The 18,734-nt window shown below is 38.4% G+C and overlaps 1 protein-coding gene across 4 annotated transcripts in view; it reads right to left on the bottom strand.

Annotated features, from left to right (window-relative positions):
* unc5db (unc-5 netrin receptor Db) overlaps window positions 1-18,734 on the bottom strand; it is a 201,617-nt gene that overhangs the window by 96,579 nt on the left and 86,304 nt on the right. For all 4 annotated transcript variants that reach the window (XM_061817331.1, XM_061817334.1, XM_061817332.1 and 1 more), the window contains exon 2: window positions 8,303-8,518. In XM_061817331.1, coding sequence (XP_061673315.1) covers window positions 8,303-8,518 — 216 coding nt within the window. The remainder of the gene's footprint in view (window positions 1-8,302; window positions 8,519-18,734) is intronic.

The following is an 18,734-nucleotide window of genomic DNA, read 5'->3' as shown; positions in this document are numbered from 1 at the left end:
CATGTTTTAGGGATGTGTGAAGAAACAGAGAAAACCATTGAAGGCATGAGGAGAACATGCAAACTCCACACGAGCGCAGTCGGGATTTGCAACCCAGTTCTCAGAACTGTGGGGCTGAAACTCTAACTAGTCATTTTTCAGTTGATAGCAGAATTATCAGAGTTGCCTTATTGTTGCATTCTTTCAAAGGGGAGTGTGTCTGAAATTAGATTTGTGCTGTGTTTTGTTCATTTTCCAAAAAGATGGGTACTTCATTTTCTTATATAAAACACTGTCTTCCTCTTTTAACGAATCAACACTTTACTTGTGATTAATTGATTTCAGAAAACTCATTTTTTGAAGGGGAAAAAGAAGAATGACTTCATGGAACTCAACAGATGAAATCACAAAGGTCTCAAGTGCTTGAGGAGCACCACATTTTTTTTGGACAGTCCATCTTCATCACAATTCAATAAAATTACCATATGTATGATATGTAATTTCATTTTCTTTTAGCTTCACAGGTTTTACATTTCAGTGGGCTTTAGTTGGATAACGAAACATTAAAATGGATGAATGAAGCATATTTGAGTTTGAACAAGACATTCAGATTATTCAGTGGACTCCATCACAGTATTGTTATAAGATATTAATATTGAGGTCTTGCTGGGCATCAAGCCCCGAGACTAAATGCAAGCATAATGGTTCTTATTTCTATCCTCTGCATATCTCATCTATGATATCACACCATTGGCGGGCAGCTATAGAATGCTTCTTGTTCTGGCAACTAAGTTATAATCACTATGCATAAAACGAAATTCATATTAATGTGCTCAGCTTGTGCGGAATAGATCAATCTCATTTTAGATGGAAAATCCATTGCTGCATGTTGCCCAGAATGCCTTTCAAAAGGGGTGGGGAGGTCTTTCACATTGCTTTTTTTGTTGTTTATTTGTTTGTTTTTTAAATTGTACTCTGGACCCCTTGTGAGGGGTCTTTTCAATTTGGCCATAGGACAAAATGAGTCGTTTACGGACACATTCTTTTAAATGCCAGCCATTCCATCAGTGTTCTTTTGATTATGGATGTAGATTGAAGAAAATATCACTATACTTCTTGTGTTGTATCGTAAAAGGAACTCAAGGGCACTGTCAGCTTTATCAGTGGCGGGTGAGTCATCAGGCTAGTTGGTAAATAAGAGATGCTATCAGGTTTTCGTGGTGGCATTGAGGGGCCATGTTCGAATCAATACCATTCCAATTCTTTGCTGATCCGTACCTCCGATTAGCTGGACAAATCCAATACACAATGTTGCTGACTTACTAAGTTAGAACAAAGCATTAAAGTTAAGACAACCTTATCTCTGGTCTTGTGTTTACTACTGATATAAGGCGGCGGCTGATGCCTGGCAGATACTACAGTGAGGACATTCTCTGGCTGTTAAATTCTTAGTCCACTTTGGACTACTGATAACAAGAGAATCTCCAACATCACCGTGCCACATCCACTTAAGTGTTTTCTTCACGGTGTCAGGTAAAGTTCTTTATCATTTTTAATCTTGAATGCACATTATGGCTGAGAATAGCATGGGTAATTTAGATTAAGATTAGGGAAAGGCAGTTAATGAATTCACAACATGCATAAAATTTTATCTTCAGATCATTTGCAATCAGCATGGCAGATGAAATAATTTTGAATTAGCTAGAAAAGGAATGGCTATTAACCAAATGAGCATAAAAAGAACAACAACAACAAAAAAGTCCCACAACCAAAAGCAAAGAGCCAAGCAGCAACATCATGACCACAATTTTAAATCCATCTCCGACAATCTATTTTCTATTGTTTGATAAGATAATTTAGCTTCATGGCAAGGTGAACACATTCTGAACAACTCTCAGTATTGTGGAATACAGTTGTTCACTGAAAAATACACAAAAGCACAACCATAAATCTGTTGTTACATATTGCAGATACATTTCTGTTAAGATAATACAATATAACATAACCTAGAGTAAATAATACACTATTTACTGTGAGCATTATTATCTTTGTAAAGGCATAATGTTTGATATAGCTTTGTTATTTGATCTCATTAGCTTGTGCAAGGAGTCCCTAGAAGGCGATACCCTGTATCTCAAAGATACAATTTCTAGATAAATAAAGGATACATAAATAAAAATATATATACATAATTATGGAAGGTTGTTGTATAAGTATATGGTGGCTGTTTTGGACCAACTTATTCAACAGTATACTAGCAGGTGAGAAAATGCCTGAAGAATCGAGGAAAAGTGTGCGAGTTCCCATTTTTAAAAACAAAGGCGATTTGCAGAGCTGTGCTGTTTGATGAGCCACACGATGAAGTTATGGGAAAGTGTAGTGGAGGGTAGACTCAGGACAGAAGTAAGTGTGATCAACATTATGGTTTTATTCCTTGAAAGAGTACTACAGATGCATAATTTGCCTTGAGGTTGCTAGAGGAAAAGTACAGAGAAGGTCAGAAAGACCTACATTGTGTCTTTGTGGACCTAGAGAAAGTCTATGACAGAGTACCAAGAGAGGAAGTGTGGTACTGCATGCGTAAGTCTGGTGTGGCAGAAAAGTATGAATAGTACAGGACACGTATGAGGTCAGCAGAACAGCAGTGAGATGCGCCGTAGGTGTGACAGAAGAATTTAAGGTGGCGATGGGACTGCATCAGGGATCAGCTCTGAGCCCCTTCCCATTTGCAGTGATGATGGATAGGGTGACAGATGCATATGGACTGGAATCCCCTTGGACCATAATGTTTGCAGATGACATTGTGATGTGCAGTGAAAACAGGAAGCAAGTGGAAGAACAATAAGAAAGGTGGAGGCATGTACTGGAAAGGAGATTAATTAATATTAGCCCAAGTAAGAGAATATATGTGCATGTATGAGAGGGGAACAGTGAGGCTCCAGAGAGAAGAGATAGCGAGGGTGGACGACTTCAAATACTTGGGGTCAACAATCCAGAACAATGGTGAGCGTGGTAAGGAAGTGAAGAAACGGGTCCAAGCAGGTTGGAACAGCTGGCGGAAGGTATCTGGTGTGTTATGTGACAGAAGAGCATCTGCTGGGATGGAGGGCAAAGCTTGTAAAACAGTGGTGAGGCTGGCCATGATGTACGAATAAGAGACGCTGGCACTGAAGAGACAACAGGAAGCAGAGCTTGAGGTGGCAGAAATGAAGATGATGTGGTTCTCTCTAGGAGTGTGCTGGTTAGATAGGATTAGAAATGAGCTCATTAGAGGGACAGCCAAAGTTAGATGTTTTGCAGACAAACTTTGAGAGAGCATACTCAATGTTTTGGACACGTCCAGAGGCAAGAGTTTGAGTGTATTGGTTGAAGGGTGATGAGGATGGAGTTGCCAGGCAAAACAGCGAGAGGAAGACGAAAGAGAAGGTTGGTGGATGTTGTGACAGAAGACATGAGGGTAGTTGGTGTTAGAGAGGAAGCTGCAGGAGATAGGCTTACATGGAAAAAGAGCACGTGTTGTGGAGACCCCTAACTGGAGAAGATGGAAGGAAAAGAAGGTGCATGTCAATCACACCTGAAATGTTATAGTCTACATTTTGGTAGGGTTGGTTTTGTTTAATGCTTTCATGTGTTCCGTGTTTTCCCTGTATCGTGTGCTCATTTTGCTAGGTGTGTCCACATATTCTTGTTTACCCTCCCTTGTGTTGACCAATAAGCTCCCTTCAGCCACTAGTGTCTCGTTCAGGTGTTGTTTAGTTGCTTATGTCATTGTTTATTCCTATCAGTCTCTCTGTCTGTGCCCAATTGTTGTCAATTTTCTCTGTCCTGTCAAAGTTGTCAGTTCTGTTTTGTTTGAAGTTTTAGGTTTTCTTTGTTAATTTGGTTACTGGTTGCTGGACTTTGTATAGTTTGCCTTTTTGGAATTTAATATAATTTTGTTGAGATTCCTGGGCCCCTGCCTTGCCTCCCTGCTTCCCTGCACTTGAATCCTCCAGATCTTTGCCTTTGCTTCTTCGCATTCCCAAGCCCAAACTGTGACACGAACAGAGTTAACTGGTCTCATTGTGGTTGTTTGGCCAACAGTGTTTTCTGGTTTGGACTTCAACGTAATAGAGTGAATGTTTTATACAGACTTTTGCCTGCGGGAAAACACACTCCCACACATGTAAGGTGGAACAAACATTGAGGTCTGCTTGGAACCCAATAACATTTGTTTTAGATTTGAACACATTCATCATGTTCTGTGCAGTGTGATCATGGTTTAAGTTAAAATGTTCACGAACAAGTAAGGTGTGTAACGACAAATAGAGGCATCCTATTTTGTTTGAAATACAATGGACTTGATACACATGATCAGTGTAAATATGCATGTTAACTTGCAATCAGCATGTAAACTCTGTGTGACAATATGGGAAATGTAAAATCTCTAAACTGAGTGTACGCTGAACAACACACTGCAGGCTGTCTTTGAAAAGTAAAAAATTGACCTCGAAGAGTATTTTCGCCAAACTATTGAATATACATATTACATATTCCCAGGTTATCACACATTTAACAACAGTTTCTTTTTCCCCCCCACCAGTAGTGTTTGCATGTAGCTAACATCTCACAGTGACATACAATGAATTGAGTACAACTAACAAGCAAAAATGTGTGCTGTGGATCTTTACCAATACTTAATGCCTAAAAGTCCAAACAATAACAAAAACCACACATTCATCCATCCATTTCTGCACCACTTGTCCTCATTACGGACACAGGTGAGCTGGAGCATATCCCACCCAAATTTGGGTGAGAAGCAGTGTGCACCCAGTCAGTTGCTGGGCACATACAGATAAGCAACCATTTGTATTCATACCAAGGACAATTTAGGTAGGATGACTCATGTGGTGCGTTTTTGACTTTATTAAATTACTGTTGGTGTTCATTGAGAGGAAATCATTGAAATGATTCTTAACGCAGACAAATATACAGTCAGTGTTTTGTAATGACTAATAATGAAAGGATAGGCTCCAGCAAAGGTCATTTGAGGAGATAGGTGTATCATCAAACCAGTATCCCTTTGCATTAATCATTACCCAAGAATTAGACCTCAGTTTCAAGAAGGTTGTTGACCCCTGAATTAGAGTGTCCAGGAACACCTTCTGAAAACCCACGAAAGAACCAAGAAAACATGCAAACTCCACACAGTAAGGTATGAGCCAAGATTCAAACCCAGAACCTTTCCTCAGTGAGGCAGATGTGCTAATATGACATCATTTTGTTTGTTTTACTATTGTCAACTGTATGGCAGTATTGACACATTAACCTGTTATAAAGAGTCATACTGTATAATCTTAAGGTTTATTTTTAGCTGTGTTGAGCATTTCATGCTGTACAATATATTAGGTTTATTCTTTAGCTGCAAGTCAAGTGAGAGATCTATTAGAAAGAGTGACACATCGCATGCATTTATTAATCAATTTGCATTTGAAGCTGATTTTATTTAAGAAAAAATATGGCAAGTAAAACTAAAGATGGAATCTTATGAAAGGCAGAATTGAATGTTTAATATCTGAGAGTACAGCCCAAGCCATACTGAGGCAGTCAAAAAGCACTGAGGTGGAAAGTAGACTGAAAAGGCCAGGTTTTCCACATGATGTTACGCACGACTCAACAGACCAACGTCCATGTTGGCCAATGTCAATGATGGGGAAACACTGTTTAGTGCTTTAAACATTACCTATTTCAAACAAAACAAACATTACAATACATTTAATATAGACAGGGTCTTATAATTTGAAGTATATACAGGAACTACAACAACTCTACTGGATGCACAGTACTGTTACACAGAGAGCAAATGATCTCTTTGCTAGAGAGGCACTAGAATCTCAAAAAGTAATTAAGTAAAAACACCCCAAACTGTTATGGGTATAACAAATTGTATTTCTGCATGTCCATAAGATAGATGGAACATTCATTGCACATCCCAAGTTCTTACAGACAAGAATTTTAGCTTTTGTCCAAACCTCACTGGAAATGAGCCTTACTTACTGCTGGCAATGAGGACCAAACTCAGTCACTGGTCATACAGGACCCGTATGAGGAGGCTTTGGTACCCCATACTCCCAAAGGACCGCCAACAGGACTACTTGAGGGACATTGTCGAACGCCTTCTCTAAGTCCACATAACACATGTAAACTGGTTGACAGAACTCCCATTCACCCAGCTCAGGACTCTGCCAAGGGTCTTGAGCTGGTTCACTGTTTCAAGGTCAAGACAAAAACCATACTCCTGCTCCTTAATCTGGGATTCGACTTCCCGGTGGATCAGTCCGTTGTGGTACAGAAGGAGCTAAGTCGAGAGGCGAAGCCCTCAATTTACCAGATGATCTCTGTTCCAACCCTCACCTATGTTCGTGAGCTGTCGGTCATTACCAAAAGAACAAGATCCCGGATACAAGGGGCCAAAAAAGGTCTCCTCTGCAGAGTGTCTGGGCTCTCCTTTTGAGATCGGGTGAGAAGCTTGGTCATCCGGGAGGGACTCAGAGTCGAGCCGCTGCTCCTCTGCATTGAGAGACGCCTGATTCAGATGCCTCCTGGGTGCCTCCCTGGTTAGGTGTTCCAGGCATGTCTCACCAGAAGAACAACCCAGGACACGCTGGAGAGACTACGTCTCTTGGCTGGCCTGGGAACGCCTCGGGATTACCTGGGAAGAGCTTGATGAAGTAGCTGGGGAGAGGGAAGGGTAGGCGTACCGGCCAATTCTATTGCTCTCGCGACCTGAACTCGGATAAGTGTAGAAGGTGGATGGATGGATGGATGGATAATTTAAAAAAAAACATTATAAAAACTATAGTTTTTAAACAGTATTGGTTTTACAAATTATGATGAAATGACAATGATTGCTTCAACTAATATATGATCTCAACTATGAAAATGCATGTTACGTTTTTGTTTTTATTTGTTTTTCTTTTCTTGTTTTTACATAAAACATTCCAATAACTAAGCTCTTTGAAGCCCAATAGAATGCAACCTTCTGATAAAATGACTGCTCCGCTGGTAATAAAAACTAGATGAAGAATTGACTGCTTTAAGGGCGGAAACATTGGCATGAATTTATTATTACAAAGAAGTATTGTGACGATGCGAGACCTGTCGTTATCTTGGTCTGTGCTTGTCATGTACTCCCGCAGTATATCTAATTACTATGACTTGCTTATCACACACAGAATGTTTTTCATCTGTGCTGAAAGTTATGTACTCTCTTTTTTGGTAAATCAAGCGTTACTTGATAGATGAGTCACTATGTGACCCCGCCACAGACGAATTGGCAAGCCGTATTCTACTCCCCCTCTGCTTTGCACGGGCTACTGTCCATGTGGCTCCAGGTACTCATCCTCCAAGAGAGCAGTCAATTATGTCCTGTACCATTTAATTGGAAGTTTAAAAAAAAGTTTCTCATTACACTGCACTTGCAGCACTCTTTTGGAGGAAGTAGCTGTGGGTGTATTTTTTCAAATGTTGTACACAAATGTGCTACTTTATTCTTTTGATCAAATGTGCATCATTTATTTTGATCATCAACATGTACAACGTGTGCATGGCTGGGGATAAGTCTCTAAATTCACGCTTCCTCAACATCAACTTTTACTTAAACACTGATTTAACAATGCTCATATGATAGAATGTTGAACATCTTTTCTTTATCTACATTGCTAGTTCCTAAATGAATTTAACTTTTACTTCCTACATATATGAAGCCAAAGTGTAAGATGCAGATTTTACCATGATGAAGCTTACAACAATTTCACACCACAGCGATCACAGTTGAAAAAAACTTTCAGACTCAATTTAAGCCGTTTTCCTATGAAACTGACTTTGTGAATACAATACAGACAGCTTCCTCCCAGTTTCTAATCACAGAGCATTCTTAGCTGAGGGACTGTATAGGGTCTTTCACCCGAAATCCCTCCAGGAAGCCTAAGTCAGGTCTTATAAAGCAACACATTTCCATTCAACAAAAAATAATATATTAAATGTATATAAAAACTGTCACTGTATAAACATAAAAATATCAAGTCATGGCACAAAGCACTAACATTATTGTATGTTGCACTTGTTCAGTCAAATGTTTATGTAACCAAAAGCATTTTCATGGTGGACAAGTATGTTTCAGACAGTTTGTAGTTAGTATGCATGCATTGAGAGTCTTCTTTGTTGTTGTTGCATAAATGGTCAGTTTTTCCCATTTCCATAGTGGAGTTCTACTATATGTAACTGACATTATCCCAGTCAGTAGAATGATGGGTTGTAATAAGGTCACACAGCTTAATCTTACCAGTGTTGAAGTCTTTATACTCATGGGAGAAGTGCTCATTCTGGTGAACCCATTCTCCGTTGCATTTAAAGAAGATCTGCAAGGCAGGTGTGGCTCGACAGCAGAGTTTAATGGGATTGCTCTTGATTATGTAGGCGTCCTCTGGCTCCTGAATGAAGTGCGGCAGGGTGCTCTGCACTGCAGGTTGGGTGCCTGGCTGTGCATCCCCTGTACCACCTGCAAGAAAGACAGCAGTTATTAAAGTGATCTTCTTCCAGGGAATGGACATTGTCACGATACACTGAAAGCAATAGCATTTACAAGAACTTACTCATATGCAGTGTTGGGCAATAGCGGTGGTACTAGTTTACTGCATAGTGTAGTGTAACGTTACTGTTTTCAACATAATTTTTTCAGTTGTGAAGCTACTTTTGTTATCACATAACTTGGTTGCATTCACAGAAGCTACAGTTTCCGAGACAGTTTTAAACCTTAAATGCATATCTTCTGCTTGAAAATCACATATTTTATTTGCTCTATAGATCGTGTGGAAAAAGATCCAGCTGGAGACAATGACAGAGGCGGGGGGTAGCAGACATTTACACATTGCAAGAATCCCCAAAGCAATACCTAAGCAAATACATCTACATGATTGAAACCTCACACAACATTTTAAGTATCGTATATGTTCTAGTGTTTGCTGTACAAGCCAAAAACAAGCCGCTTAACAACATCCAAGATGTCTGAAACACATTGAAGGAGTCTCATTCATTTACATGTCCTTCCTGAAGTTAACACAACTATTGACAGCTAAGCTCGCAATAAAAAAACTCAGTCAGAAAAATTATCAGCCACCATAGCACTAGTTGGAAATATGTTTTTGCCAAAAATAAAATAAAATGTGTGTATATCTTGACATTCTTTTAAAATACAAGTTTTTCTACATATTCCATTTCAGACTGCAGCAGCAAAAATGGATTTCATAGCTTTCTGTTCATCTTTTTCAATATCATGAGTAACTACGGTGTAAAAGCTAAGTGTATCCTAATTCCAAGGGCAATATGATATTTTACAATCCTGTTTTGCTTGACTTAGTACAGTCCAAGAAGCGTGTCCGTGGGAGAGTACGCAGAAGGCCAGATTTGACAGGAAAGATTCACGTTTTAGGGTTAAGCCACCTAGAGCGCATATCTGGAATGAAAGCACCTTTTCCCTCTCAAGCGCCTTGAAGAATAGGGGCCGCCGCAAGCAAACAACTCTCGGAAGTTTGTGATCTCGCAAGAGCTGTGCTCTTTCTCAAAAATACACCTCAGCTACAGCTAAGGTATTCAGTGGTATAAGCAACCTTAAATTGATTATGTCTCACCATGGAATTCAATTGTGACCCTTAAAATCTAATTGACCTCCTCACCATTTCTCAGTCAGTGTCGTCCTTGAGGGGCAGAACAACTAAAATAAGGTGACAGGTAGAATAGGAGATCGACAAGAACACAGCTATGGCTGACATTGCAATTGCTACCACAGCACCAAAGCATCATCCGCTCTTAAGAGACACATTCAAGATCTATGACATACATTCATAATTTATAATATAATATTTAAATAATAATGCATAGTTTATATTGACACTCCAAGAAAGAATTTTAAAAACGGGCAAATTGTGTTTTACTTTCCAGTTCTGTCGAACTGAATTGTTCAACTTTAGGCAGTGTTTCTCATTCTATGTTGTACTACTTCATGAGCGTGGCAAAAAAATAAAAACACTTTTCAGCAGGTCATCGTGTAGTTTTACACAATTTCAGCTCCCAACCAATTTAACAAATATTGTTCAACGTGTAGTCTTCTGAAAGTACTCATCAGATAATATGTACATTGTATTTTCTGGTAACGTGGAGAATACCACATAAACCATGTACAAACTAACTTCAATAAAAAATAATATCAGGTTGAAATCTAAAGTCCTCATGTTGGATCTTAGTAACTTCAGTTCCTTGGGTCCAGAAGAAAATCTGATTCTTCTTCTTCTTTTCCTTTTAGCTTGTCCCATTAGGGGTCGCTACACCGTGTCATCTTTTTCCATCTAAGCCTATCTGCTGCATCTTCCTCTCTAACACCAACTTTCCTCATGTCGTCCCTGTAGCTCCCTGACGTTTTCTACATTTTGATTAATTATCCCAGTCATTCGTGGAGATCCCGATTCATGTTGGAGAGTCTAAGTCTACTTTGAACTTCTAGCGTGCCTTTTAGTAATTCTCCACTGCATTAGTGTAGACGAGTATGATTGTTGTTGTGATGCACAATATTTAGGGACGTTCCCCAAGGATCTTGAGGAATTACATGATGTCTGGTTCTAGTTGGAAAATAAAGACTTCGGGTGGAGGGACTCTGGTTCCTGACTTATGATTAGAACAGATGCACTGATCAAGTCCTTATAAGATGTTGTGATTTTTGTAAAGTAGAAGTTAAACTGTTCCTCAACTTATCTTGGATCCCTGTCTTGTCAACAACATCTCCGCATTATCAGATTTCTGGGTGCTGGGCCGTTCCTGTTTTAAGATAAACAATCAGTGAATTCTGGGGCTTGACTCCAAATGAGTTCCTAAGAGTACTGATAGTGAAGGATTGATTTGCATCCACCCATCCGGCCAGTGTCAGAAGAGCTGGTTAGCTGTGGGTAAGTCTTTTCTTCGCCATTGTCGAAATAGATGGGAGAGTTGTACCTTCTTCACAATAGATTCAGCTGCATATTTACTTCTAACCTGTACGGCTATTTAACTTTCCACCATTAGCTTACTCAATTGCTGGCTTCTTGCTGATGTGGACCACACTGATGAGCGAGATATACACTCAATGAAATTTTGAAAAAAAAAGAATGGCACTATTTCTTTACAAGCACTGTCAGAGAAATGTTATACCCATTTTTTTCTCTTATATTAAGATGAACAAGCAAACAAAAAAAAAAGGAGAGAGAATGGCCAAGCATATTTAAGTGTCTATGAATTACCTCAACTATAGAAAATACTGCACATTCTTGGATTTACACTGTGATTTTCAAGACTTCTACTGATTGTAATAAGGTCTGTTTAAAATCATCCATACTTTGTTTGGCATGGTTTTACGCCAGATGCATTTCCTTATGCCCAAGTAGGACACAACTGATGGGAATTGCTCAGTAGTGGCTTGAATGAAGGAAAGGGTATACACAATGGTTTTTCACGCACTGAGTCCAGCCTCAGTCCCTTCCTTGGAAAGTTTCTCCAAATTCTTGAATAGGTTTTGCTTAACAACACTCTCAAGGCTGCAGGTAGACATGCTGATTGTGCATCTTTATCTACCACACGTTTTCCGTCCACTCAACTTGTTATCAATGTGAATGGATACTGCACTCAGTAAACAGTCAGCTTCTTCAGCAATAAACTGTTATGGTTTGCCTCCCTTGCGCAGAGTATCAGTGACAGTATTCTGGACATCCGTCAAGTCAACAGCATTTCCTAAAATTGTGGAGGATTGTGGACTATTTGAAGACTCAGAAAGTGGTTGCAGGTGTTTTTCATGTTAACTGGAGTGTGACATACTGTGTGCGTATCACACAGTATTTTTTTCTGTAAACTTATACACAGGATTAGTTTAACTGTTTATTGAACGACTGTAATCAACCTTTTCCATGTCATGCTCACTGTTTTGGTTGGGTTGGTTTTGTTGTTTCCTGTGTTCCATGTCCCATCTTTTGTTAGCTGTGTCAATCTATTCACATTTACCCCCTTCCCTTGTGTTGGCCAATCATTTCCCTCTAACCACTCAGTTCTTGTCTAGGTGATCCTCATTGTTTCGTCAATCTGTGTATTTAACTCCCTGATTTTTCAGTTTTGGTGGTCCATTGTATTGTTGGTTGTTGTCATATCTGTCCGTGTCCACGCCATTGTCTTTCTGTACCATGTCTTGTTTATACTGGCATAGTTTTATTTAAAGTTTTTCTTTGTTGCTTTGACTTGGTTGTTTAGTTGTTGGACTGTTTAGTTTGCCATTTTTTAATAAAATATTTTTGTAGACTCCTGCACTTCTGCCTTGCCTTTATTGCTTCCCTGCACTTTCGTCCTTTGCCTTTGTCTTGCCTTCCTCACCTTCACTCACCCAGACTGTGACATTCCAGTTTTCAACTTAATTGAGAAATACCTGTACAAACTGTTTGCGGTACTTGGTCAGTGTAAACATCTGACATACAATTGAATTTTGAATTCAATTGAATGAATTGAATTGAATACAATTGAACTTCTGTCCACATCTCCCCAACAGGGCTTTCATCCATGTTATTTTGAAATAATTTAAAGCTGATTACAGAGTTATGCCCTGAATGGAATATACATAATGCATTCATTAGTGATGAGACAATATGGTGAAATTAAATCAGTGCTGGAAAAATATAATCCCATAAAATAGTATACAGTACAGAAAACTTAGCAAGGGTTTTGCTTTGTATCAGACGGTCATTTTATATTCAGCTGTTACACTTGGAATCTAGCTATTATAGCAAATCCCCCAAACTGTTTTCTACACAATGACGTTGTCTTGTCTGATGCCAATCTCTTCATTTTATGAATTATAAAGCATATGTCGAATGCATTTCTGTAACCTCAGCATAGTATTTAACTCAATAAACACGTTAATGTGACATATTTTAGATGATTGATATTCTCCTTTTTAGACAAACTGTCTGATTTTTCATCCTTAAAGACATTTAAACTGGAGCTGCCTGTCCCTCATCAACACACTTTGTTGAGAGCTAAAATAAAAAATAAAAATAAAAAAACACTGCTTCCTATCAACACCATACATACTGGTAATTTCAACCGTTCTTGTTACGTGAAATGATGAGCATTTGAGCAATTGTGCTTTCAAACACAAGCCTCAATATTACCTCTGTTGTGCAAGCAAAGAAAAAAAAAATCTGATTCAAAGGTGAAGAACTTTCATCTCTAATTTATAATGATTGACAGTCATTGGATTATTATTTTTTCTGTATAATGACAGTTAATATTAAGAATTTGATTTAAGATTCAAGATTCAAAATGTGGCAAGTCACGCAAAACCACGTTATTGTGCAGGACATTACATTATAAAAGACTCCTGTTTATTTAAACAGGTGAATAACACGTAGCACGGTGAACGAGTTGTCAACACTTGCAGCCATGCTATGTGTAATTTGGATTTTGCCTGGGTTTTCCCGAGGTGATCAGTCTTTCAGTCACATTTTGATAAGATTTAATTAACGACTCAAAATTGCCCATAGCTGTGAATGTTGCCTATCTGTAAGTGTGCTCTGGTTGGCTGGTGACCAGTTCAGGAGAGATGACAAACAGATAATACAGTAGATGTTTAGAGGGTCATTAAATTTTTATCAACGACTCATGACAGTAAGTAACATTTGATAGTTGAATAGTCAACAATTGTTTTAATAGATTCCAGCTTTACATTGCATTAGTATCAGTGTGTATGCATGTATGCTTATGCAATTATACTGTATATTACATTGTTTAAATTAGTATTGTGATCGGCATTTGCTATATAACCGTCATTATTGACAAACAAAATCAATTTCTAGAACTAGACCTGTAAAATCTATGCTAGCATGTGATATGTTTATTCTGAGTGAACACATAAGGATGATGAACAATAACTATAAATTACAATGGAATTGTATATTTATAAATTTGTGTTAAAGAACCTAGAATCTAATACGTATTGCCAACATAACCACTTATTGCATAGTTGTGGACGAAAAACGTCTGCAGGAGTCAAATACCCCCAAAGAGACTGTAGTAATACCAAGCTTGTTTTCTGATGACATTTGATTTTCATAAAGATTTTAACCCAGCCACATGTACCTGCAGGTTGAAAAGGGCATGATTGACAAATCAGCCTGCTGATGTCAGCAACAGAATAACAAGCATGTTACCTCAGACAAGTGCATGCCCTCCGTTGCTTCACAAATCAATGCTTTTCGTCTGTCCCCACTTTATTTGTTATTTTTACAAAATATTGAGAAATCCTCTTGAATGGTCAAAATATCAATGAAGTGTTATAAATCACTTTTTCCTCATTCTGTTAATGTCATGATCCTGCCGCTCCAGCCCGGGCTGTGCGGGTGCCCGCACGGTTGCGCTGATTGGGAGGCGCACACCTGCGCCTCATGCGGGCTGATTATCTGGTGTATTTATATGACCCCGATGACGACTGGTCCGGGCCAGTTCGTTGAGCTTCATGTCCCGTTCGAGTACTCCCGTATCCCTGATCGACAACCCGTGTGTACTGACCTTCGCCTGTTCTCCGACCGACCCCATAAGCCTGACTCCCTGGACACTTCTCCCTGCTTTGATCATTCTCCCGTGTACCGACTCCTGCCTGCCCGCTCACCTGCTCTCTTCGCCCGACGTCCCAACTACCGCTGCTGCACCCAACTGCCTGCTCGATCCCCGACCACGGAATAATAAACGTTTCTCCCCGAACTACCTTGCATCGTCCGAGTCCTGCATTTGGGTCCTACTCCCGTTCCGATGGGCCGTGACAGTTAAAGCACTGTGGCAATTTTGAAAGCCTGGATGTTTTTTTTTTTTGTTTTTTTTTTTAGACGGGTGAAAAATAGTGAGGATAGATACATTTGTGTAGACTTGTTTTGTTAAACTTGATGATTGTAATGGATCATTACAGAAGGATGCTGCATGAGTCATGGAGAAGAGTGCAGATTAATTAACGTTTTAAACTGCGTAGACGGTGGCACTGAAGAGACAATAGGAAGCAGTGCTGGAGGTGGCAGAAATGAAGATGTTGAGGTTCTCGCTAGGAATGAGCAGGTTGGATAGGATTAGAAATGAGCTCATTAGAGGGAAAGCCAAAGTTGGATGTTTTGGAGACAAGGTTCGAGAGAGCAGACTTCGATGGTTTGGACATGTCCAGGACGAGAGAGTGAGTATATTAGTAGAAGTGTGCTGAGCATGGAACTGGCAAGCAAAAGGTTGATGGCTGTTGTGAGGGAAGACATGAGGACAGTGGGTGTTAGAGAGGAAGATGCACGAGATAGGCTTAGATGGAAAAAGATGACATGCTGTGGTGAACCCTAATGGGACAAGCCGAAAGGAAAAGAAGAACACAGCATACTGGTTTAGTCACCTTATATTTATTGGAGCACTGATGGCTCTAAGACCTTAGAAAAAGAGTTTTGCAAGATATAGCATATATAGCATGTATACCATTTGAATCAATTACTTAGCTATTATTTGTTTATGTGAGTGTGCAACAGTACCTGATGGGGAAAAAAGTATAATACCAACTTGAAGAAAGTAGTAATTTGAACCTTAAGCAAGATGGAGTTTTTTTTTCCTGAAAATTTGTCATTTTGGTGTAGCGAATGACTAAATACTGTCAAGTTAATGAAATAGTAGATTCCTTTGTCCATACCAGATATGCAGCGAATTATGTCTCTAGTTTTGTTGATGACATCAGACCAAGACATGACCGCATATCGATTTGACTAGAAAGAATCTTTTAAATTCAAAATTTAACAACATAATTGACATTATGGACTCAAATACATCTGGTGAAAGTGTGGCTGATGACTCAGCTTTTCTTAATTAACACTCATTCGATTCACTTGTAATTTGTATTATGTACTTCATTTTTAATCACATTTCATCTGCAAATTTTATACTGGCCCCAGTAAGATCCTAATACACATTACACAATGTTTTGGTATAGGTATTTCTTTTACTGATAGTTTTGCAAAAGGCTTTGCAATTGGGCTTCCAGTCCAACTTTCCTGACCACTTTGCCATTAAGGGCAAACATGCTCCTCCAATGGACACGTCCAGGGTCAGAGCAATTTTTACATTTTATAGGCTGACAGAGAAGGTGAAGTAGATAGACATCAGGGAATGGGAAGCTGAAGGCAGGCATGTTGACATTGAAAAGATATATGTCTCCATAAGCCTTAAATGACTTACAATTTACATTTGAATCGAGTCCTGATATGTAGGATTTCTAATTTTGTAGTTGTAGTGACAATAACTCCAGTGTATCAGCTAGGGTTAGGGTTATTGCCTTGTTAGCACGATGAGACTGACAGGTTCTGCCTGTTCAAGTATGATTCTAGTCTTTAAACTGAACCTCCGTTAAACCATCTATTGTGAGAGCCTTCTTCGCAATTGAAATAACTATTATAACAATTCAGTTAAACATTCCAACGTGCATTTACTGTACAGAGTACATTAAGTACATTACCTACAAGTTAAAGACTCAAAACTATTCTGCGGCCTTTCCATACATAATAACTCTTCATTCATCACATTTGTCATTTTTTAATCAAATTTGTTCTTGAACTTTTGATCCAAAATGTTTTTCATTTTCTTAAATAATTGAATTTCAAAATTCAAGGAATTTTTGTATCACTACCATTCCAATGCACAACATGGTTAGAAATGCTCCATAACCATGTCATTTTATGTATGCCGAGGAGTTTTTTGGATACAGATTTGATCTAAATTTGTATTATCATTTACTGTTCCAAGTATATGAGCACATTTTTTTAATGAATTTACGTAATGTTTACACAGCCACAAAGAAGTCCTTAGGACAGCAGAAGGAATAAAATGTATATTCCAGACATTTGACTCCTTGGAACACCTCTGCAAATCTAATACAGCTATCGTTTTTTTTAGTTGTTTGCTATTATAGTACCTCAGGAAATATTTGACAGTTGTGAAATATATGACAGTTGTGAAAGATATAGTGTAAATCTTTTTTTTTTTTTTTTTGGCAAAACATTACATTAGAAGTCATCCAAAATTGATTAAACAAAAGTTGGCATTGTTAAAATGGATGAGCTGGTTAGCAACTACTCATGAAATTGAAGGATCTGGAGGTGGACTGTGGTTTTCTCTGACAATTTTCTTGTCTTGTTACCTACACCATGATGGGTATACACCAACTCCTAAACAATATTACTGACATGATGAAAAGAAGTGTGTTCTAAATATTAAATGTCACCACCACCGGGATACAAGAAGACATCAAAAAACAAAACAAAAGGAAGCGGAAGAGGTAGGCACATTCACACATAGAACCCCAAGTGGTGCTCAAATGCATGCCTTTTTGCACTGATGAAAAAAGTTCCATTTCTGCTACAGCCCATTTTTTTTCCTTTAAACATATATAAAAAAAATACACCTCTGTCATGAATTTCACTCAGTGTGATGTTGTAATGTGACACTTTGTGCTATATAACATCACACTTTGTGCAATGTAACAGAAAACAAAAACCTAAAGATAAATACAATACATACATAATACTGCTTTTTTTAAGAGTAAGAATAATTTTGACGATGGGTGCCCTTTTTGGCTTGTTGTATTAGATTTTGTTTGGTCACATTTCACCATCTTGCAGAAGTTGAGTGCCTTAAGTCAAATTAGTTTAATTCACACTAGCACTGATGAGTCATTTTTCTCCATGAAATAGTGATGTAGAACTAAAAACAATATTCTGTTAAATAAATTAGCAAAAAAATTATAATTATTAATGCTGAAATTAGATGTTTTCATTCAGCAAACTCCTTTGCAATCAAAAATTACATTGATGTCAAAAGATAGAACGAGTAAAATCTCACTCAGGATGAAATAACCTTTGGAATCAATCTGGGTCATTTTGGACCCATGTTGTGCATGAGAAGGGGTCTGCACATGGTTCGCAGCAAATAGTTAATATCGTATTAAATGTCTACGGCGATTTCTTAAACTGCATCTTTATTTTGCGCCTTTATGTTCAAGTCCGATTTCTCATAGGTTGAAAGCCTGTGCTTTGAATTAGTAATTCTATAGTGAAGCTAATGCTAGAAGGGAAGTCTGCAAGATGTCTATTATTTAGTACTGTCTGTCATGGTCACAGAGCTACCGAAAGAAGAAAGATCCATGGGGTAAAACCATGTGTTCAGTTGTCGCTGTGTCTTGAGGACACGTCTGATGATCAAAAGAAACTGATTTGACTTCAGATCAAAACAAAAAACATGACCTGTCACAGACAACTTCAGAAGGCTGAACTTGTCATGTTATTGTGAAAGTTTGTCCCGTTAAAAAAGTGCCATTTAGTTAATAACATTCCTCGGCTCATTAAAAGAAAATTAACGGTTATATCATTACTTTACTTATTTGGTTTTATGCATTATAACTGTAAATGTCCTGTTCTGCAGGAGCAACATATTATAAAAAAAATGACGCCATCACCAAAATTATGATTACAAATTACCGTAGCAGAGTTGCATTACATATGGAGAAAATTATTGTATCAAATATAGCCTGAATTTTTATCACAAATCCAGGACTGGAGGTCAAAGTAAAATTGTTCCCACAGGGGAGAAATATGGACAGAAATTCTAAACATTCATGCTAGTGTTGGTGCAACGGCTTGGAA

Source organism: Syngnathoides biaculeatus, chromosome 4, assembly GCF_019802595.1.
Source record: "Syngnathoides biaculeatus isolate LvHL_M chromosome 4, ASM1980259v1, whole genome shotgun sequence".
NCBI lineage: Eukaryota > Metazoa > Chordata > Actinopteri > Syngnathiformes > Syngnathidae > Syngnathoides > Syngnathoides biaculeatus.
The sequence above is the reverse complement of the archived record's forward strand: the minus strand, read 5'-3'. Positions and strand labels throughout refer to the sequence as shown.